The 23,720-nt window shown below is 40.7% G+C and overlaps 1 protein-coding gene across 2 annotated transcripts in view; it reads right to left on the bottom strand.

Moving 5' to 3' along the window:
* The window catches only part of SEC24B (SEC24 homolog B, COPII coat complex component), a 124,753-nt gene that overhangs the window by 78,643 nt on the left and 22,390 nt on the right, over positions 1-23,720 (bottom strand). The window contains exons 4-9 of one of the 2 annotated variants that reach the window (XM_073602251.1): positions 21,186-21,290; positions 15,269-15,352; positions 14,982-15,160; positions 7,301-7,485; positions 1,700-1,802; positions 1,459-1,585 (exon numbers count right to left, since the gene is read on the bottom strand). In XM_073602251.1, the coding sequence (XP_073458352.1) occupies positions 1,459-1,585; positions 1,700-1,802; positions 7,301-7,485; positions 14,982-15,160; positions 15,269-15,352; positions 21,186-21,290 (783 nt within the window). The remainder of the gene's footprint in view (positions 1-1,458; positions 1,586-1,699; positions 1,803-7,300; positions 7,486-14,981; positions 15,161-15,268; positions 15,353-21,185; positions 21,291-23,720) is intronic. The other variant, XM_073602260.1, reaches the window with a different exon arrangement.

Here is a 23,720-nt window from a genome sequence, read left to right as displayed (position 1 = left end):
ATTTTCTCTGACTTGCTTATATAAACATAAAATCTGTTTTAGAAGTATACATCAGGTTTTTTTGAGTGAACATTTCTCAAACAAATGCTATTGGAAACGTTTGCACAAGCTGTCCTCTAATAAAATAAAAAATGGGAAAATAGATACTATTGTATGGTGGGCAAATGTCATTTGGCTGTTAATTGCTCCCATTGTTTTACAGGAATTCTGGTCCAACGATGCATCCAGGCAACCAAGGTCCACAAAAGCATGACCTTTTGACATATTTGACCTAAGGCAGGTATGATACAACAGTGCCATCTAGAGTTTAAATTAGGAAATGTTTGCTCATACTACCTAATGCAGAAAAGGATATGCCCATGAGGGACTGTTCACCTAAACTTTACAAATAAAAGGCCAGCATCAGAAGCTGACAGGGGGGCTCCACAACAAAGAAGGTCTGTGCAAGAAAAAACTTCACCTGGGACTGAAGCTAGCGCCCAATTTCTTGCAATCGATTGTAAAGCAAGCCTGGAGCCCTGGCTGATTATAGAGATCGTGAAGCCACTATAACCTAAACCAAGTGACTTTTAATGTATTCTATTGTACTCAGATCATTGTTCATGCTCATTTGCTAGGAAGGTTAGGTAGTGTGTGCATGTGTTGTATGTATATCTGTAATACTTTGTATATCATGTATTGTTTTCCTACAATTGTAAATAGTTTTTATGTACAGCATTTTTGTTTAGTAAATACATTAATGCACTACAGAGGTTTTTATCCTTCCTTGCTTTTACTGCAAGGTGACCTTAAAAATCAGAAAACAAAACATTGCGACATGTAACGCGATACATAATGCAACATACAACATATGGTCAGTGAAAAAGTAACATTTTGAGGCCTCTTCTATCAACTGCTTTAAGCCTATAGGCAAGTTTATTGGATCGCTAGTACATTTTAACAATAGCATAGTTTATAATTTTATTAAATAAACATGACAATTTCTTTGTGTGTTTTGGTGCACAAAAGTTATTTTTTTTTTTTTTTTAAGGAATCATTTTCAGATGATGATTCTGTAAACATCACCACTTCCTGTCTTAGAGTGACAGCACTCACTGTAGCTTTGGGGAGCAGCACTGTCACCCTAAAAGAGGACTATAGAATAACTCTCCCTTCTGTGTAATATAGGAGGGGAAGTGTTCTGTAGTCAACAGTGAGCTGGGAACAATGCTAAATAATAACAGCACAGACAAGGAGCACAGCAAATTATTAGCTCACATGATTTAGGGCAGGATCAAAAGGTCTTTTTTTCACTTATCGAAAGGATATAGCAAAATGCTTTCACTGTTACATTTAACAGACTAAAAGGGAGCAAATAAAAAAAGTTCATTGTTGGAGTTTACATACATTTAAACTTAGGAAAGCTAATTCCATGCTGGCTCATAACAATAAAGCATACTTGCATGTGTTGATACATACCATCATTTACTCGGTAACAAAGATTACACTTCCACCTCCTCTGGTCAATAAAAGACACAAATGGATTGATATATGTTCTGCAGGATCGACATCTTACAATGGAACTTGATGTTATTGTCGGGATACGCTATGGAAATAAAGGAACAAGCTTTTTTTCCTGGGCTGTCTTATAGTGTATTAATAAAAAAAAAAAAAAAAAAAGACATTACAGGATTCCTCAAGATGCTTAACGCATACTTACAGGTTTACTTTTAAAAGGATGAAGTAGTAATCCTAAGGGAAGCTTTGCTTTATTCAAAAGAGCTTGTGTCTGTGGAACACTTGTAAGAGTGCACCTGAAGAATCTGAAATGTACAATGAATCTTAAAATGTCAAACAATATAAATAGAGGCAAGCACAACACTATGCAAAGGTGCCTATTTATTTGAAAAAAAATTACCGTGGGAATGTTTTCAAATTCAAGCAAAAGTCACAAATAATCCCCGTAATGTTTGTAATATGGGTGAAATGTCAGTTTTAATTTGTTGCCTTTCACAGGGTGAACACAACATTCCCTAGCATTTGTTCCTAAAAGAAAATAGCATTAGGAACACGTGGTCAGAACCTAAAACTGAAAGGGTAAGAGCATTTGACCAGAAAAGTAAACAATATGAGGAAGACCTTTCTAAGTATATAGCTTCTCCCGTGTTCACCACTGACCGTGTAATAAATCAGTGAACTGCTACTGTATACAGTATTTATATTGCAGCTCAGGTGATCTGTTGCGCTCCGTTCACACCTATACAAAATTTCACTTGTCACATTTAGTGCAATGACCCTTTTTTCCCTTAAATAGCAATGCACCAAAACACACAGTGTGCGCAAAAACAAGTGCATTAGAAAGACATGTTGGAGTGCTATTAAGAATTAACGACACCAATGTGCACATGCAAAGGGGATGTGATCGCCGATCCATCGGAAGTGGGATACGTAAGGGTTAAACCCCTAGATATAAGAGAAGTGAGAAGAGTTTCCTGTAACACTGGCAGCGACAAGACGATGAAACGCGTTGGGGTAGAGTTACATCCAACACAGTACTACCAGAATAACTGTGTGCAGTGCCCCACTACATATTGTGAGTAGGCATTTTTGATGTAGTATTAAATAAAGATTCTTACATTATAGAGGCTTTTCCTTTCTTGCTTATAATACCTATGGTAGTTAGGGTGCAAAGGAGTGGAGGTGGTCCTGAATGTTTTAATCACTGGGGGAACAAGCATTTAATGACCCACTGGATGCTAGGGAGTCATGGAAATTCATTTTTTTCCAGTGTGAAGGTGGAGGACCACATAGGGTATTGAGCACAGACAGCAACAACAGTGATTGTTAGAAGAAGTTGCACAGCACAAAGCACTTTTATTTGTGGAGCATTGGACACTTTTATAAAGCACGGACACTTTAAAGTTCATTTTTATAATCCTAGTCATGATTTATGATTTGGTTTGAACATATAGCGCTGTATGTATATGTATAAATTGAGCCAAGACATTTTTATCGTGTTAAAATACAACAGCTGATAATTGGGTTTAGGTTCTTAGTGTGGGTGTATTTAAGAAATGCCTGCAATTTTGTGCACAATTCCGCAATGTACAAAAGTGAACCTAGCCTAAATTTGCCAAACATGGAGTTTTGTCTTTTGCATCAATTCTGTATATCGGTTTATCCTCTGCAACAGCTGATTCATTACGCTTAAAGGGGAAGTATGGCCAAAGCTAAAGTAGACTCTTGGCTGATGTCACAGAGCCGGTCCAAATGCTGAAAAGAATCCCAACAATGTAGGGATCCACCCAGATGCATGACCGGCAGCTGGCTCAGCCTCTCAGTGCACCGCTGAGAGGCTGAGCCAGCTTCTCCCACCCCCTCCACAGTCCGGCGCTCCAGTGAGTGGTCCCCAGAACTGAGCGACCAGTAGTCTTTGATCGCTTAGTTCTCGGTGTAGAGCCGGCTGGGGACCATGAATTTTTTTCCCCTCGCACTTTAAAAACTAATTTAAAAGCAAAACCTTTTTTTTTCTGTTATGGATAGCAAGGAGAGGGATTAGAACACCTGTCATTTTTTTTTATTGCGCACTATGCCCCCAGTTATGGAGAATTATGCTCTCTATTTCTCCTGTTTACCATTCTCAATGAAAGTAAAAAAAAAAAATCTCAATTTTGGGTTGTCCATAGAACAGGAATAGTGGGAATAATTTCCACTAAAGATGCTAGTTCTGGTGACAACCAGGGATTCCCTCACTTTGGAGGAGTTTTCTCCCACTTCCTGTTTCAGCTATAGAACAGGAAGTGAGGGGAAATCTACCTAATGGGACTAGGATTGGCCAAAATATACCTTACAGGAGATATAACCATTCCCTTACTCTATCCAAAGTGAAAAAAAAAAGTTTTATCTTAAGTTCCACTTTAGTGGTCAGCTCCACTACTGCGCATAATGCTGCATTTTCCTGGCTCTCTCTCAGCATCCTTTATGTACACAGTCCAAATTCCTTTTCACCCCAACCTTATGGTAATGGCACTCATCCATTTCATAGGTGACTAAAGTCCTGGCTGGCTACTTTAAGAACAAGGATTTGGTAGTGACTCAGAAGATGACTATTTCTCATACCGATGACAACTGAGATTCATGTGCCTTTTTGACTCTCTCTGGAAAAGAGTTTTTTCTTTATCGTACATCACGGGACAGAATAGCCTTTATTATCTGGGTTATACGTCACCTACTGGTGAATGGACACTGGCACATCAAACAAGAAGTCATTCCCTATATAACCCCTCCTTCACAGGAAGTACCTCAGTTTTTTTGCCACTGTCTGTAAGGTAGTGGTCCCTGATGTGATACATGTGCTCTTGGAGCATGTTGCAGTATTTGTAGCTGCTGACTTTTTTTTTTTTCTTTTAGGTGGAACTCCGCTTTAAGCCGCTGGACATCCTTCTGTTTCAGATCTGGCCATTTAATGAAGATTTCGGGGTACATAGTCATCAATGACGCATATCTTCATGTGTCACTTCTTTCCAGGCTCATAAGGGGTTTTTGCAATTGCAGTGCAAAGTTGTCTTTTTTATTTTTGTGACTCTGCTCTTTGGGCTGGCCACAGCGCCGAGGGTTCAAAGCTCCCAGCCCCAGTGCTGAACTTGCTGAAAACGCAGGGGGTGCCAATCTCAGTATACCTCAATAATCTTTGTTCAGGAAGCAGTCTGTTCCAGATTTTCCTTTGATACATTTCTGCAGGAGGAAGTTGTATCTAGGTCAAGGCACGCTCCCTATGTATAGTCCTACTCCAGGTCTTTTGTAGAGGATCATTCTCTCTGTCTAGAGCACGAAGATCCAGGCATTGGATTGCCGGAGGGCTCTGTTCCCGGGGTATTGCAGAGCTAAAACTGGTGGTTGATGGTTCGAAATCTGGAGAAGGGATTGGGAAGATGATAACCACTGATGCCAGCTTCTCCAGTTGGTTTGAAGGGAGCTATAGTTCAGTGGACTTGGTCTACACAGGAGAAAATACTGCACATCAATATCTTGGAACTTTGGGCCAGTATGACTTGCTCTGGATGTGGGAACAAACCAGTTGTAGGTTTAATCAGGAAATGCCTCTGCAGGGGCATATATATCTACCACCAGGGTGGCATCAGGAGTCATGCGGCTCAGGAAGGTGAACCACATTCTGTCTGAGACAGTACAACAAGTTCTGTCTCTATCACTAGTACATATTCCAGGTATAGAATAATGGCAGGGGGAACTCTGCAGGTGCATCTATTAGATTCCAAGTTCTACTTCTGGGAACAGGTTGTGTCCGGGACCAAAGTCCCACAGGCAATAGGGGCAGATGCACTGGTAACACCTTAGGGACCAATTCTCCCTTATTTGACGCTTTCCCTCTGTTTTGACTTCTCCCACATCTTTTGCAAAGAATCCGGGAGGTGGTAACACTGATAATAGTGTTAGCCGACTTAGGGAAGGAGGGCTTGGTACACTGACATAGCTAGTTTCGTGGGGGTCGCTCTTTGGTCACTCCCAGTCCAGCCAGACCTAATGGTCTTGAGTCCTGCATCTCAGCACTGTTGACCCGTTGACCCTGGAAGCCAGCTTCAGGGAACTTTAATTACACGACTTGGAAATATTTTTTGCCTGGGGGAAGCCAGGAAGTGGCACCCACAGAAATATGTGGGTGGGAAATTTTCTTTTCTTTCTCCAATCAGTAGGGGAAAGGAGATTGGTCTTAAGTACCGTTAGGAGTTAGAGTTTGTCCCTATCCATTTTTTCCAGAGGCTATTGTTTCTCACTCCGTGGTTCATACTTTATACAGTGTGTAACATAGATAGTTCCGTATGTCAGGCCACTCTTGTGTCCTTGAGACTGGAATTTGCTCGATTGTCTTTGCAAAGGCCATTTTTTTTAACCAATTGGGAGACTGTTAGTCCCTTATCTAGGAAGATGGCTTCCTTAGTTGCTATCACTTCACCAAGTAGAGTGTCAGAGCTGGCGGCTCTTTCATGCAAGGAGCCGTTCTTGGTCTTGCATGAGGAAAGGGTGAGGTTGCATCCTCATCCATCTTTATTGCCTAGAATGGTTTTCTAGTTTTCACTTGAATCAGGACACTGTTTTGCCTTTTATTTTTCGAGTCGGCAGGAGAAAGATTGCTCCATACTCTAGAGGTAGTTCAGCCACTCAGGATCTACCCGAGTTGTCGGCACAGGTCAGGAATCCTGGTTTGTGCTGCCAAAAGAGCCCAGGAAGGGCAGGCAGCATCCAGGTCAAATATTTAGCAGCGGATCTGCCAGTTTATAAATGATGCCTATGGTTTAAGGGGCAAAACCCCTTTTTTTCTTGGGAGAGATTCTCTACCAGGTGTGGGGGAGTATCTTGGGCCATCCGCCATCAGGTGTTAGTGGCCCAGGTGGGCAATACCACTGTTTGGTCTTTAAGTTTATACATCCACAGGGTTTTTACCAGGTGGATGTCAAGAACATGGAGGACACTGGCTTTGGCCTCAGCGTATTACAAACAGTAATAGTGGCAGTTTCTGGGATGGTGTTTCCCTTTTCTCAATGGCATTGCTTTGGGACGTCCCAGATAGTAATGGCTGCTCTGTGTCCCATGATGTACGATAAAGAAAATAGGATTTTTCCTACAGCTCTTGATCCCTCCCCTCTTGTCTGGGAAGTTTATTGCTGGCTACAAAACTGAGGTACTTCCTGCGTAGGTGGGGTTATATAGGGAAGGACTTCTTGTTTGATTGATCTGCCAGCGTATAACCCAGATAGTAATGGCCTCTCTGTGTCCCGTGATGTACTCCAAGAAAAGGATTTTACAGGTAAGCTGTAGGAAAAATCCTATTGTACACTGAGATGGTGGTGCACTCAAGGGTGTTGTCGTGTCCGGAAACATCAACTGATTGTGTGGATCAAAATTCTTTTAACTGATTCACTTTGGGAGTACTCAGATCATCGATATTCCTCTGTGGAACTATATATTTATTGTGTATTAAGACTGGATGTGTATGAACACTGGATTTATTTCACATATATTGTATGTTTATACCTTATATATGTTCAACTTTTTTGGAACTTTAGGGTCTCCTATTTATTTATGCGCAATTTCGATCTATTGTTGTGCCGGCTTTTATGCTTTACAGCGATATTTCATGTTTATACGTACTAGGTTATTACAAGAGACATAACTTCTAATTATACCTGCAAATTAATTGTGCACATGTTTGCCAGTCCCCAGGGATACACCTTGGAGACCTCAGGCAGGTAGCACAGCATATTTACATGACTGTGGTTGCTTTTCTTTCACTTGTAATACTTACTCTGGGTTGCAGTTTAATTTTTTCAGATCTGTGTTCAGGTTTGGTGCTGGAGCTGGCAAAGAAGATAAAGGTAGAACATTTCTATCTTGTAAAAGATTCATAGGTCTCAGGCCTTCTGGCTGTGGAGCCTGTTGTAGACTTAACCCCGACAGGGAAGCTGGCAATTGATTAATCTCTCCATAGTGCTAGAAGAAAAAAGAAAAAGGAAAACAGATATTATTACCTAAAACTGGATGGCTTCAAAAACAAACAATTCCAACAAACAATTACAGTGATAAAGATAAAAGCCAAACACCAGTCAAAACAGATTATGTTTTTGATAGCACATAGAAGGGTTAAAATCTCAGTCAGGTATTTATGTCAAATGAACAATATGGTCTTTTATGTGTATTGTCTGAACAGGAAGTAATGACATATCTCTGCAATAAGGATACAGAACACAAACACTTTTAAAAAGGTTACAAGCAAAAGGTTACAAGTTGCATGAATGTTTTTACTGTCATCTGTGCTTTCTTGTCCAAATGACACCTCTTGTTTACAGGCTTTTCAGGTACAGAAAGTGAGGAAAAATCTTCCCAATGAGGTCAGACAAGACAAAAAACGAAAACCTTGAACATGTTTAAACTACTACCCTGTTTCCCCGAAAATAAGACCTAGCGTGATTGTCGGTGATGGCTGCAATATAAGCCCTACCTCCCAAATATGCCCTAGTTAAAGCCCTTGTAGGTCTTATTTTCAGGGTAGGGCTTATTTGGGGGGTAGGGCTTATATTGCAGCCATCACCGACAATCACAATAGGTCTTATTTTCGGGGAAACAGGGTACACGCTATCCAAAATTTGGCTTGAGGTAGGCTTTAAAGTTGTTGTAAACCCTTACATATACTCAGTGAGGCGACTGACTTCAGGTGATACACAGAGATGAAACAAATCCTCCTACATAAGTTGTACCCGTTTACCTGCAATATTCTCTACAGCCAAAGTGCAGAATTTTAAAGCTTGTCTGAGATTGCAAAAAAAGGGGGCAGAGAGCTGAAGTTACACTAAGGAGAGCTAATTGGAAGGAAAGGACACATCCTAATTCACACAGCACACAGGAACAGAGCTGAGGTTGTCAATCAGCTGGAGCTCCCTCCCCTGTAACCATTTTTCTCTTGGGGTCAGGAAAACGTATCAGAAGTGATTCATGCTGATAGGCAGAGGAACGAAACAGCAGACAAGAGTGACACTTAGTGTTCTTATGCGAGACAAGTAGACACTATACAGCAGGGGTCTCAAACTGGCTGCCCTCCAGCTGTTGCGAAACTACAAGTCCCAAGAAGCATTGCAAGGCTGACAGTTACAAGCATGACTCCCACAGGCAAATGCATGATGGGACTTGTAGTTTCGCAACAGCTGGAGGGCCACCAGTTTTAGAACTCTGCTACAGAGGGATATTCTTTCTTCATATCTGAGGTTTACAACCACTTTAAGTAGCAGTCTTTCCATCCTTAGGCTTGATTCACACCTATGCATGTTGCTTTTGGGCGTCTTTGGAGGTTTTTTTTTCATGCTTGCCACGTTTTTGAGCAGCGTTTTTGCCGTGATTTTGCCGCGATTTGCGTTTTTGATGCACTTGCGTTTTTGATGCTTGTCCATTGAATTCTATTACATGCAAAACGCTGCATTTTGCATGAAAAAAAGTCCCTGACCCTTTCCAAAAATGCAGAGAAACAAAAAGGCATTGATGTGAACATGTTCCATAGGAACCCATGTTAAAAAATTCCCGTGCATTTCTGCAAAATGCAAAATGCATCAAAAAACGCGCTAGTGTGAATGGAGCCTAAGGTCCAGTTCTCACCTGCTTTTACTAGATGGACTGTGTAACACCTACTAAGTAAAAATTTCCTTTACACAGAACCTTTCATAAAGTAAAAATAGAAATCTACTATGTCACCAACAAAAATGAATTAACTTCAAAAAGTTGAGCTCATTTAGCCATTTATTTTCCTTACAGAGGACACTAAAATGTTCATCAGTCCTTTTTAAAGAAAATTGCGCTGCAACATTCTACACTGAAGGGCTAATTTGCTCAGAAGCTAGATAACGTACTATGTGTGTTTTTGTAAACCCATGCAAGAGAACACACAAACTCTAGGACAGTGGTGAAAATCAAAAACAGCCCCACTGCCTACATGAGCACTATACTTACCTATTCTAAAGTCACCCCGGTCCAGTCCCAGGCTGAGCTGTCAGCAGCGGCTTCAGTGTGCAGGAGAGGCAGCAGACAACAGAAGTCCCATAGTAAGTCTATGGGTGACGTCACTTCCCAGCCGTTGTAGACTTTCTCCTGCACACAAAAGGTGCTGCTGGAGAGCAGATTGGCTTCAGAATAGGCAAGTATAGTGATCCTTTCTTTACTGGGCTAGATAGGTTTGGCTTAGAATGAGGTGGGAGAAGGTTTAGCATTAGGGTTTGCCTTTACTTCCACTTTAACCACTTGTCAATCAGCCGCAGGTCGGCATGATCCAGCGAGCCGTCGTAGCTGTACGTCGGCTCCTTTAAGCGGGATAGCAGGCGCGCGCTGCACAGCGGGGGTGCCGATGCTCATGACCGGCAGTCGTGGGCATGAGAGGCAGAACAGGAACGTGTATGTATAAACACACAAATCCCCGTTCTGTTCTGAGAGGAGATGCATATCGTGAGTTCCTAATAGCTAGGAACCACAATCTGTCATCTCCTATAGTCAGTCCCCTCCCCCTACAGTTATAACACACAATCAGGGAACACAGTTAACCCCTTGGTCGCCCCCTAGTGTTATCCCCTTCCCTGCCAGTGACATTTATACAGTAATCAGTGCATTTTTATAGTACTGATCGCTGTATAAATGTCAGTCGTCCCCAAAAATGTGTCAAAAGTGTCCGATGTGTCATAATGTCACAGTCACGATAAAAATTGCAGATCACCGCTATTACTATTAAAAAAAAAAAATAATAATAATAAAAATGCCATAAATCTATCCCCTATTTTGTAGACGCTATAACTTTTGCGCAAACCAATCAATATACGCTTATTGCGATTTTTATTACCAAAAATATGTAGAAGAAAACAGATCAGCCTAAACTGAGAAAAAAAATGTGTTTTTTTTTTTTTAAATTGGGGATATTTATTATAGCAAAAAGTACAAAATAGTTTTTTTTTCAAAATTGACGCTCTTTTTTTGTTTATAGTGCAAAAAGTAAAAACCGCAGAGATAATCAAATACCACCAAAAGAAAGCTCTATTCATGGGGAAAAAAAGGATGTCAATTTTGTTTAGGTACAATGTCGCACAACCGCGCAATTGTTAGTTAAATCGACGCAGTGCCGTATCGCAAAAAGTGCTCTGGTCATTGAGCAGCCAAATCTTCTGGGGCTGATGTGGTAGATTTATTATAACTTCATCTCAACTTCAGCAATTTAAAGCATTTATCAAACCTTTTTTTACCTTGGAATTCTTAAGAATTCCTAAATAAAGGGTAGGGCATTCTGTAGCATCCACAAGGTACACACTGAAAACTATCTGCCATCTAAGAAGATTCATAGCTGAGCCTAGATTATCCGCATTAGCCATAACAGAAAAACACATGATATGCCTCTCAGACAATGTGACAGGCCCACGGTTTAGTGACCCAATTCACAATAATGTGCATTACAAGTACGTTCACTGGGTGCGTCTGATGCTATAGGACTTCCAAGTCCCCAATAATTACACTTTAAAAACATCAAATCATTTGTACAATAATCAATTAATTTATCACAACAAAAGGAAAACTAGCGATATATCACAATTTTTTGGGAATTGGCTGCATTTTTCTAATCTGCAAAGACTGTTCATAATGGTTTCTTAAAGCTATCTACCAAGACACATCAACAAACCAGCACACAGGGATTGATAGTAATGTAGACATTGACAACTTAAAGCAGTATTAAACCCAAAACCAAAAATGTAATATATTGCAGCTTACCAATCAGATGTGGCGGCTGCAGTTTTTTCTGTTTTTGTTTTACCCTCTGTATTTACCTGGTTATATGACCAGTAACACTTCCAGTATTAGGGTGCCTACACTCTGAGTGGAGGAGCAACAGAGACATCTTTGGACAGCAGCATTGTCAGTTTTGGGGGGGTCGTGGTGGGTGGTTGGGAGTGTAGCGTTAGCTGCAATAGCAGATTTAGATACAATAACAGATTTAAGCCAAATTCAGTTTCAGCAACATTTCTGTTCCTATTGGCATAAAGGTTTTACATGAATGGAAAAAAAAAAAAAGCATATCGCTGTAACTACAACTTTCAGTGGTAAATGGTTTGTCTCAACCCTCTAATTGCCACATCTGTAGGACAACTAATGCCCCGTACACATGAGCGGATTTTCCATCAGAAAAAACGTGGATGGTTTTTCCGACAGAATTCCGCTCAAGCTTGCCTTGCATACACACGGTCACGCAAAAGTTCTCTGAACTTACGACCGTCAAGAACACGGTGATGTACAACACTACGACGAGCCAAGAAAATGAAGTTCAATGCTCCGAGCATGTGTAGGAATTTTGCGCATCGGAATTTGTACAGACGATTGCATTTTCAGATAGGGACTTTTCCCGACCAAAAAAATAGAAAACCTGCTCTCAATCTTTTGCTGGCTGGAATTCCGCCAGCAAAAGACCAATGGAGCATACACACGGTCGCATTTTCCGACAAAAAGCTCTCATCAGAGTTTTGCTGGTGGAATTTCCGATCGTGTGTACGCGGCATCAGTCTGTTAACCACTTGCCTACTGGGCACTTTTACCCACTTCCTGCCCAGGTCGATTTTTAGCTTTCAGCGCTGTCGCACTTTGAATGACAATTGCACGATCATGCAACACTACCCATATGACATTTTTATAATTTTTTTTCACAATTTTTTTTTTTTTTGGTGGCATTTAATCACTACTGGGTTTTTTATTTTTTGCTAAATAAGGACCAAACAGTTGGAAAAAATAAATAAAAAAAACACCTTTCATAGTTTATTATACAATTTTTCAAACTGATGGGCACCTATTGTCAGCACTGGTGGGCACTGTTGGGACTGCACTGATAATCACTGCCCTGATTATCAGTGCACATGTCCCTTTTAGAGAAGCCGGTTATCGGCTCTCTTCTCCTCTCCTCGCACTGTCAGCATGATTAGTGCAGACCAGCAGGGGAGTGGGGACAATCAAATCCTGGCACTGTTCAGTTCAACCATGCCCAGTGTTAGTGCATCCTTAGTGTGAAACTTGAGTAAGAAAATTTCCTAAAAGTCAAATATACTGCAACAATTTTTATCAGATAGACATTAGGTAATGGTCTGAGACAGAATGTGAAGTTAGAACAGCTTTCAGTTTTTTTATTGCTCTCTGTTCCCAATTTTTAGCTCCTCCCCACCAACAATCTGTAAATCAACCTTGCTCAGCACCGTGCCAAAATTACCAAATTTAACCACTTAAGGACCGAGATTATATATATATATATATATATATATATATATATATAAATATATACACACACACACACACATACACACATTTCTTTCTACCACCCTACAGAATAAAATGGCAATTGATGCAATACTTTGTCACACCATATTTGCGCAGCGGTCTTACAAGCGCAATTTTTTGGGAAAAAGTACACTTTATGAAATGAAAAAATAAAACAGTAAAGTTAGCCCAATTTTTTTCTATATTGTGAAAGATAATGTTACGCCGAGTAAATTGATACCCAATGTGTCACACTTCAAAATTGCACCCGCTCGTGGAAGAGCGACAAACTTTCGCAATTAAAAATCTCCATTGGCGACGTTTAAAATTTTCTACAGGTCACCAGTTTTGAGTTACAGAGGATATCTAATATTACACTATATGCCAATAAAAAAAAAAATATTTTTACAAAAAAAAAGAAAAAAAAAAGTCCCCTTTAAGAGCATTGCCCTCCAATGCTATGGAGCCGAGTAGGGGCCATCTTTCCCTCGCTGGGCATCCAGCCTGTGAGGAGAGCAGGCGCGATCGTCTCCGCCTATATCGACGGCTTTGGTAAGTGGCGGAGACAACTGGACTGCGGCGGGAGGATAGGGGGCCCCTCTCCCGCCCCTGATAAAAGTGATCTCGCGGCGAATCCGCCGCCGAGACCACATTTATCTAAAGGAGGACCACCGGCCATTGAACAAAATACTGGGGTTACGGCAGCTAGCTGCTGCCATAACAACAGTATTTAGCGTCAAAGTGGTTAATAAAGGTCTTTTGAACATACGCACAACTGGCTTGGGATTGAGTGGAGTATGCACAAGTACCCCCATAGCAAACAGCTTTGCTTTGGGGACACTCGGGGGGTGCTAAGAGCTCTGGCAGGGGGACCTGAGAAGGGTGGGAGCCAGGAGGGCTGCGGGGGGACCTGAGAAGAGGAGGATCGGGGCTGCTCTTTGCAAAAGCATTGCATAGAGCAGGCAAGTAAAACATGCTCGTTTCATCACTTTAACAAAATATTTGTTTTTGCAAATTTGCCAGCACATTAGAAATACAGAGCAGGTTTTATTAAATACAATTCTTGTTCTTTGAAAATTACATATTATACATACACTCAATTTATTTGGGTGCAAATTTGTAATACACAAGGAAAGAGTTGAAAATTTGCCAAAGAGTTCCAAGTTAACAGACATGTGCTGATACTGCAATATTCTTCCTGGGCATCCAGGAATCAATGCAAAAAAAGGAGAAAGGGCTGGTGCTAGGAACGTCAGCTAAAACGTTTTTATTATTGCATGTGAAAAGCAGTCAAAAAATAAGCCAACACGTTTTGGCCATCAGGCCTTAAAGTGGATGTAAACCCGAAAAAAATTTTTTTTTCTTTTTATATCATACTGTAGAGTATACGATTTGCTATCATTTGAGCCCAGTCTTGCCACACAGAGTTAATCCATCTCTGAGCAATCCTCTTTTATTGTTCAATGAGATAAATCTTGACAAACTGAGAAAAACTTTGTCAAATCCTCCCCCTTGCTGTGAGTGACAAGTGATTTGCATCTCGTGCACTAGCCTGAGACATGCAGTATTTTTAAATTCCCTCCCACTCCTTTCTTCAGCAGCTCTGCAAGGATTGGCTGTTCCACAACTCACCATTATTTGGCATGCTGAAGTCATGTGGTTACCTTCCTGTCTTTTCACTGGATGGTAGAGATCATAGCAGAAGTTCAGTGTTAGAAATACACAGGAGAAAATGCATATTGACAAGGGGAGTGTAGAGGTGGGCGGGGAGTCTACTGACATCACGACTCCACCCACCGAGCTCCAGACAACAGACCCACCCACAGAATATGCAGTTTTTCGGCTCTCATAACAGACAGAGGGGAGACATTTGCCAGGTAAAGATACATGCAGGAGGCATGTATATCCTTATAGATAACCCCTATGGCAGTAGTTTAGAAAGAATGACATTGGGTTTACATCCACTTTAATCATGGCATCAATGACCTCTGGCCACAAAAGGGTTAAGAACAGTGGTTACCAGGGGTTTTTTTGTTTTTTTTTTTATCTCCCCTTGGGCACACAGAAGGCAATAAAAATTCAGTCTTGATACCTAATACATGGAAAGAGTAATATAAAGGCATATAAAATGCACAACATAAAAATCTTACATGCAGAAATAAAACACTTACAGAAGGATATTGTGGGTAAACTGGCTTGTGAACAGGGGTATTTGACTGGGAGCCATGTGGGCTTGCTGAATTTTGATATCCAGGTTGGAGAGCTGGGTATCCATGGCCAAATGGTTTTGAGGGTCTTGATATATGTTGAATGGCATTAACGTGAGTGGTATTTGTTGCTGCAGGCATCTCTGCAAATACAAACATAGCACTTGTAAAAAATGAGGACAATAAGCAAAATTTCACTTTACTCTTAAATTTGTAATAAATTACATAAGTTTAAATAAATATAAAATTACCTGTGCATCCTCCTCCTTCTAGGACATCATAATTTTTTGGCTCAGATGACGCACTGCTAGTGGTGGAAGAGCTTTCATCAATACCTGGAACACAAACATTAACATTGCAACATGCAAAATCTACCATGGAAGTCAGTCATATTTTAATACAAGAATGTTCTGATTAATTGGTATTTCTAAAATGTACCCTGTACTTGGGGCCAGATGCATGAAAGTGTATCAAAGTGTACAATGTCCATAGAAACCAATACAAACCAAACCAATCAGCATTTTTATTTTTAAACCTGTACATTGTAAAAAGTTGAAAGCTGGTTGTTATAGACACAAAGAATACTTAAAGTGATTGTAAAGTCTGTTTAAAAAAAATAAAAATAACAAACATATTATACTTGTCTCCTCTGTGCAGTTGGTTTTGCACAGAGCAGCCTGGATTCTCCTCTTCTCTGGTCACTCTTCGCTGCTCCTGGCCCCTCCCTCCTGTCGAGTGCCCCCACAGCAAGCAGCTTGCTATGGGGGCACCTGAGCAGAGTCACAGCTTTGTGCATCCATTCTGACATGGAGCCCCGACCCGCCCCGCCCCTCTTCTGATTGTCTGATTTTGACAGCTGTGGGAACCAATGGCGCCGCTGCTGTGTCTCAGCCAATCAGGAGGAGAGTCCCGCATGGCTAAGACACTCATGGACATCGCTGGAGAAAGATGGGGCTCAGGTAAGTATTACGGGGGGCTGGGGAGGCTGCTACACACAGAAATTTATCTTAATGCATAGAATACATTAAGATAAAAACCTTCTGCTTTTACAACTCCTTTAAGACCCACGTGTGATTCACTTATTTAAAAAACTGAAAATGTTATGTGATGATCTCCGGATGAGGTATTTGACGAGGCAGTACTAGACTTGTCCCCTCCCACCTTCATAAACGAAAAAAAAAAAAGAAAATGTTGAAAAGAAAATATTCAACCCCAGCTTCCAGGCCTTTCCGGTAGGTGCTAGTGATATCACTGGGCCCTCTCCTGTGATTCTGAAAAAACTAAGGATCCCAAATCTCCTGAGATGATGTTTCAGCACTCTACAGGTGCATATTCTTACAGAGGATTTTGGAATCTTGGCTTTCTCTGGAGCCTGAGAGAACATCCAGCGAAGTTGGGAGTAGGGTTTTTTGTTTTCCTCCCAATTTGCAATATCATGTTGCTTTCAGTTTTTTTTTTTAAACTTGGAGGCTGCCTAAAGAGCAGACCTTTCTTATGCAGAGTTCACATGAAGAACTCTGGAGGAGGTGCTGGCCAAGAAGAAAAAAAAAAAAAAATTGCTAAAAGTCACTTTTTTTATTATTAAAAACTTCTTTCCATGCAAAATTAAATAAAATAGAAAAAAAAAAGTTAAGCCCAGCAGTGCTCATGTATATGCTCTGCTCAATGGTGCTATAACTAGCTTTTTGTCCTTCCTAAAGCTAACGTGATCTAACTCAAATTAGCTATACCACTAGCTTCTAAATTTGCAAGTGAAATCCCTCCAGCATTAAATAACCTCTTTCCTCTTTTTGATGAATCATTACCATATGTGACAGCATCACTTCTATCTCAGCATCCCACACGTGCTATAGCACCTGCTGTATACGAATCAGACCCATGGGCTGTTGTAAAAGTGATGACTCTTGCACTAAAAGACATATACATACAGTATATTGTACAAAAGTCAGTACACCCCTCACATTTTTGTAAATATTTTATTATATCTTTTCATGTGACAACACTGAAGAAATGACACTTTTCTACAATGTAAAGTAGTGAGTGTACAGCTTGTATAACAGTGTAAATTTGCTGTCCCCTCAAAATAACTCAACACACAGCCATTAATGTCTAAACTGCTGGCAACAAAAGTGAGTACACCCCTAAGTGAAAATGTCCTAATTGGTCCCAAAGTGTAAATATTTTGTGTGGCCACCATTTCCCAGCACTGCCTTAACCCTCTTGGGCATGGAGTTCACTGGAGTCCTCTTCCACTCCTCCATGAAGACATCACAGAGCTGGTGGATTTTAGAGACCTTGTGCTCCTCCACCTTCTGTTTGAGGATGTCCCACAGATGTTCAATAGGGTTTAGGTACACTTTACATTGTAGCAAAGTGTAATTTCTTCAGTGTTGTCACATGAAAAGATGTAATAAAATATTTACAAAATGTGAGGGGTGTACTCAATTTTGTGAGATACTGTACTATAAGTGTATCATACGAACCCTTGAAATTGAGACAGTACCACATTTCTCCCATTAACAGGTGTGCCTCTGAAACCACACTGAGATCAAAAGGTTAAGATAGAGGTATGCAGAATGTGCTGTGGTTTTCGGTGTTTGCTGGCTATATGTCCTACAAAATCCCCTCTGCAGCTGACATTACTATCACATTCTCACATGAACAAAGAATGAGGTGACACCTGCAACCAGCAGATCTCTGCAATGGGGATGCTGGCCTATTTAAAAGGCAGAAAAGAAGCAGTACATTTAACCTTTATAACAGCTAAGTAATAGATCTGCAGTCCTACACTAAACTCCTCTAAATAAAATTGTGTCAGTCCATATTTTTTGAATGATGGGAGCTAAGCTTTATCCATTGTTCACGCCAGTGTTTTTCAACTCCAGTCCTCAAGGCATCCCAACAGGTCAGGTTTTCAGGCTTCCTATTATTTTTCACAGGTGACTTGATCAGTTTCACTGCCTTAGTAATTACCACAGCTGGTTCTTCTGAGGGAAATCCTGAAAACATGACCTGTTGGGGCACCTTGAGGCCTGGAGTTGAGAAACACTGGTTCACGCCATGCACATAGACAAAAGATCAAATAGTGGAAAATACATCATAAAAAGTAAGTTGCTTTCACAAAATGGGCTGTAGTATATAACAGGCCTTACATAGCTGTCTGAGGGAAGAACTGTCACAGTCAGGCCCGGACTGGCCTTCGGGGTTCATCGGGCATTTGCTCATTGGGCCGGGGCTGACGGGCTGCATGTCCTAACAAGAGCTAGCTGCAGGGCTTCCCAACTCCCGGGCCATGGACCGGTACCAGTCTGTGGCCTGTTAATGACTGGGCAGCACAGCGGGAGGCAAGTGGCGACCGCGGTCCTGACAGGGCTAACACAGACCGCAGTCGCTGCTCACCTCCCGCTATGCAGCCATGCCAGTGTCTCCTCCTCCTGCAGGATCTGGAGATCTGCACAGAGAATGGGAGTCTTTTCATATTAACAAGCGGGTAATCACCTGCTTGTTAATATAATCCAGATCTGCAGCTTCTCCCGTCCCCTGCCCTGATAGGATGGCATCATCAGGGAGGCGGGAGAGGACACACAGGCTGAATCCTGCCGAAAATTGGCTGCTCAGTCCAAAATGCCCCAGTTGTTTCATGTCTGTGTATCACCAGAGATCAGTCACTTCACTGGGTATGTGTAATGCTTTAGAACCACTTTAAGGATTAAGCACACGAAGGCCAAAATTAGAACCCATTTATCTGGTAAGCATTGAGAATTGCTACCCCATCCATCCAACCAGATATTGGTGCGTTGGTTTATCAAAAATGGTGGAAAAATTTCCCACTAGTTTTATGTTGCTCTCTTTTACTTTTATAATAAAGTTTTATTACTCAGATAGGTACATTATCTATATTAGTAAACGTTAAGGTGTGATCTGCCCAACTTTTTCTGCTCATCACATATCCTTATTGTTAGTGTATTTTACGTGTGTCTCAAGACAATTCCTCTTCTTCCAATGTGTCCTAGAAAGGTCAAAAGGTTGGACACCCCCTGCTCTAAACAAAGAACAAATATATTATATTGGGCAGCCTAAATTAGGCGACATTTCTATTTTTCATGCTTGTGATAAAAATCAATATCCTCCCCATCTAACTACAGCACATGTAAAATGGCAGTTTTCAGGAAGCACATGCCTTGTTCCCTTACAGACAAAGTGAGATCCCCCCCAAACATGTGGAAAGCCTGATCACCTCACATGGAGCACATGTATACTGTATCTTTGATCACTACAAGAACTAGTCAGCTTATTTACTATAAAGTAGTTTAAAATGCTATACATTTACTCCAATTCAGCAAATATGATTCTTTTCCCATTCCATTCCTGGACTTCCTGTCCGTTACTTCCGGTCAGGTTTATTTTAGTGAATTAAGGGTTAAAACCTCTGACAGTGTAATTACTGTTCTTTGTTCTTCGCATGTCACTGGGCCAGGAAGTGAGAACAAATCTCCGCACTGGGAACACAGCCAGAAAAAAAAAAACCTGACCGGATAATTTTTAATCTATTCAAAATTAAAAAGAAAATCTGGTCTTGAGTTAAAGTGGAACTTTAGTCAGAAAATTAAGTCTAGCTAGATCACTTCAGGCTGGCCCCTTCTGCAGATATAGCTATATCTGCATCTTTATCTTTAACTATCTTTAACTTTTTGCTATAATAAATATCCCAAATTAAAAAAACAAAAACAAAAAAACACAAATGTTTTACTCAGTTTACGCCAATATGTATGCTACATATTTCTGGTATAAAAAAAAATATCGCAATAAGCGTATATTGATTGGTTTGCGCAAAAGTTATAGCGTCTACAAAATAGGGAATAGATTTATGGCATTATTATTATTTTTTTTTTCACTGGTAATGGCGGTGATCTGAGATTTTTTTATCGGGACTGCAATATTGCATCGGACACTTGACACATTTTTGGGACCAGTGACATTTATACAGCGATCAGTGCTATAAAAATGTCACCGATTATTGTATAAATGAAACTGGCAGGGAAGGGGTTACCACTAGGGAGCGATCAAGGGGTTAACTGTGTTCCCTAGGTGTGTTCTAACTGTAGGGGGGGTGGGACTGACTAGTATGAACACACAATCTGTCTCATCTCCCCTGAGAGAACCGGGATTTGTGTGTTTACACACACACACATCTCCCCGTTCTCGAACGAGAATCTCGCATCGGCTCCGGGGACAAGCTTCGGGCACGCGTGCCACCGGATGCACCTTTAAGAGCCAATGTACAGCTATGACAGCTCACGCAGGGGAGTCAACCTGCCACAGTATAACTGCGGCGGCTAGTCCGGAAGTGGTTAAACACTGTGCTGAAAATGTAGAGGCTGATCTGCTGGTAGCCTAAAAATTTACTGCAGCTCAGGGGCTCTGGACTTAAGCAAAACGCCGTCCTCCAGCAAGAAGAAACTGGAGCAATGCTGGAGGCAATTTACAGTAATTTTGGAAGCATAATTATATATGTGGAATGTTCTTTGCTAAAGAACATTTTTTTTTTATCAAGCTGTTATGGGTAAAGTTCCACTTTAAGCTTTAGAAGTGCAAACGCCTAATTAATTACCCCACATTAGAGCTCTCCCCTCTATCCCTTCTGGAACAAGCTCAAACCTAGATCACATTTCAAATGTTGTGTTACTTTGGAGTCACTTTGCTATCTGAGCCATGTCAAGCTGACTTTATGGTATGCTTGTGATTGCATCAGCATGGACAGACTTAGGCCTTCAATCACTTAAAATCAACACTTGGACATCTACTGTGCTGTGGCCTAAACAGAGGGGAGAGGTCCTGTTTTACTGATAAATGTAGGTGTGCAGAGCTTTCTGAATATAGTGGGGAAGCCAGTAACACACAGACCCTGTATTCCTATGTACAGCAAAGCATTTGTAAACCACATAAAAATATTGCATGATTATAAAATATATACAGTATACATATTTCAAGCAACACTTGGCAACTATAAATTTGGCATAAACTATTATGACGATAAAGAGATACTCAGTAGCGATAGTTATAGTTACTGCAGTATGTTGGACAGAGCTTCATTATCATTACGATGGCATTAAGGGTTAGGCATTTACACAAAGTCGTGCACGAAACAGTAAAAAAGCTAAAGCAGACCTGCTTCCTCATCATCCTCCTCGTCTTCCTCATCATCTGAGCTGGATGACAAGGGAGTTGGTGCAAAGTTAGCTTGATTATTGACATATCCAGCATACTGCATGCCTGTAAAATTATAGAAAGCACAAGACAGGTCAGACAGACAAGATTTCACACAGCAGACATATGCATCCTTTCAGGTCATCCAGACATCATGCAGATTTTCTGTTACTGCATTCTGCAAAGAAACACACGCCACACTACCATATCTACACATGCAATAGAGAGATTTCAAACATCTCCTGTCATATAAACATTTCTCAACATTTTCTTCTAGGTTCTAACAGTTTAAAGAAAAATACAGATAAAAAAAATAGAAGCCATGCAATGCGGATTATGAGAACTGTATGTAAATACTATAAACTATACCACTGGACTTATTCGGTAACTAAAAGTTTTTGCCAACTAGATTTCACTTTCCTGAAAGAGAATCTTGTCAACTATGGAAAACAAATTACACCTTTACTTCAAAACTGCATCTGAACAATAAAAAGTGAATCTAATTGGTTGCTTTGGGCAGCAAAGGAAATCCTCCTCCAACCAACAGTGGCACTCAATGCATTTTCACAGCATAAAGGTTTATGTACATGGGGCGTCGAGCTTTGCTTATAAAAAGTGTTTGTTTAGCACTTTAGCAGGATCTAAATGCAATGCTTTAATTTAAAGCAGTATTAAACCTAAAAGCAAACATTATTTTGCAGCTTAAGAATTCTTAGATGTGATGGCTGCATTAGTTTTCTATTTTGGCTTTCTATTTTCAACTGGTGATCCAGCTAGTAAATCTGTTTTTCAAAAGACCAAGCTCTCTTCCAAATAGATCAGTTTACAGTAATGAGACAGACCATTTACCACTTGCAGGGGTGCTTAGAATGATCAGCTTTTAATTATTCATGTAAAACCTTTATATCAAAAAGGAAAAACGGTTTGCTGGAACTGTTTAGAAGGTGTGAGCTGGAGTTTGGCTTCAATTTGTTAGTGCATCTAAATCTACTAGTACATGCAACACTTCCCTGCCCCCCCAAGACTGATAATGCTGCTGTCTGCTGTGCCCCCTATGCTCATTCATTCAGAGTGGGGGCACTAATACAGGAGATGTGTTACTGGCCAGATCACCAAGTGAAAAAAGAAAAACTAAAAAAAAGAAAACTACAGTAATACAGCTATCACATTTAATGATTGGTAAGCTGTAATATATTATATTTTTATTTTGGGTTTAATACCGCTTTAATATTGAATCTTACAGAGTAGCATTCACATCTATTTAATTTCACTTTTGCCATGCATTGCACTGCACTCTTTATAGAAATGGGGAAAAAAAAAAAAAAAGAGCCCAGTGTGACTGCATGGTTTTTGAATTGCTCTAAGGCTGCATTCACACCACAGCGTTTTGAATGGCGGGCAGATTTGCAGCGGATCTGCCAGCGGTTTGACATGGCCGAGGTGTGAATGACAAAAACGCGGGACTCGCATTCGAGATGCCATTAATTTAAATAACTAAAATCGTGGTGCAGGTCTGTCGTGACTGTTGCGCGATAAAACATGCTGCAATCGCGCAACATGCATAGTGGGACGCATGTCACCCAAAAGAAGCTCCTGAACTATTTTTGGTCGACATGTACCCCCCTTATGCGGGTTGCCGCGATTGTAGTGCGACAATCCCGCACCGCTATATGAGGTGTTATTCAAATGAATGGCATCTTGAGTGCAAGTCCTGCGTTTTGTCATTCACACCTCTGCGCTTTCAAATTGTGGGCAGATCCACGGCAAATCTTCCCGCAATTCAAAACACTGTAGTGTGAATGCAGCTTTAACGATATAAACATCTCAAGTAATTTTTCCCTAAAGGCATGGTATGTTTTACGTGCTTCTGAGTCTGATACCCATGTACACAAATCCCACCTCTTCTTGTACAAAACACTTTATTTCTTTTCGCACAAAAGTTAGTTTGCAGTCACTGTTGAATACAATGAAACTTAATGTACCAAGATGTTAGTAGTATATTATAGAAAAGACTAATAAAAATCCTTTATTCATGTATCATGCCATGCATGAAAAGTTGTGATGTCACTCTACTTTTACTATTTTGGGAAATGAATCATTTGCATCATCAATATAATACAACTTAGGCTACAGCTTCATAAGTGATTTTAATTTTTAGCTACTAAAAGATCCACTAGCTGGCATTCATCACATAAGGCCTCAGTTACACAGGAGATTTTTAGTATCCTTATGCTGACCACGCAGAGATCAAATTTTAGCAAATTCCTGCTGAATCGGGTAAACTATGCTCTGTGGGTGGCCCTGCTGGCACCAGCCTGCTCAAAAATTGATCTTTCAATCTTTTCAATTGAAGGAGCTGAGCATAAAATTCTCAGCCAAACAGATGTAGGCACTGTTCCTGTATTCTGACAGATGTCAGAATACAATAGCCAGCACTGTAGTGCAGCCAAGCTGTCTTAACATGTATGGCCAGCCAGCTTTAATCCTGCTGCTAAA

The sequence above is a fragment of the Aquarana catesbeiana genome, linkage group LG01 (assembly GCF_042186555.1).
Source record: "Aquarana catesbeiana isolate 2022-GZ linkage group LG01, ASM4218655v1, whole genome shotgun sequence".
NCBI classification, from domain to species: domain Eukaryota; kingdom Metazoa; phylum Chordata; class Amphibia; order Anura; family Ranidae; genus Aquarana; species Aquarana catesbeiana.
This window is presented reverse-complemented; position numbering and strand designations above follow the sequence as displayed.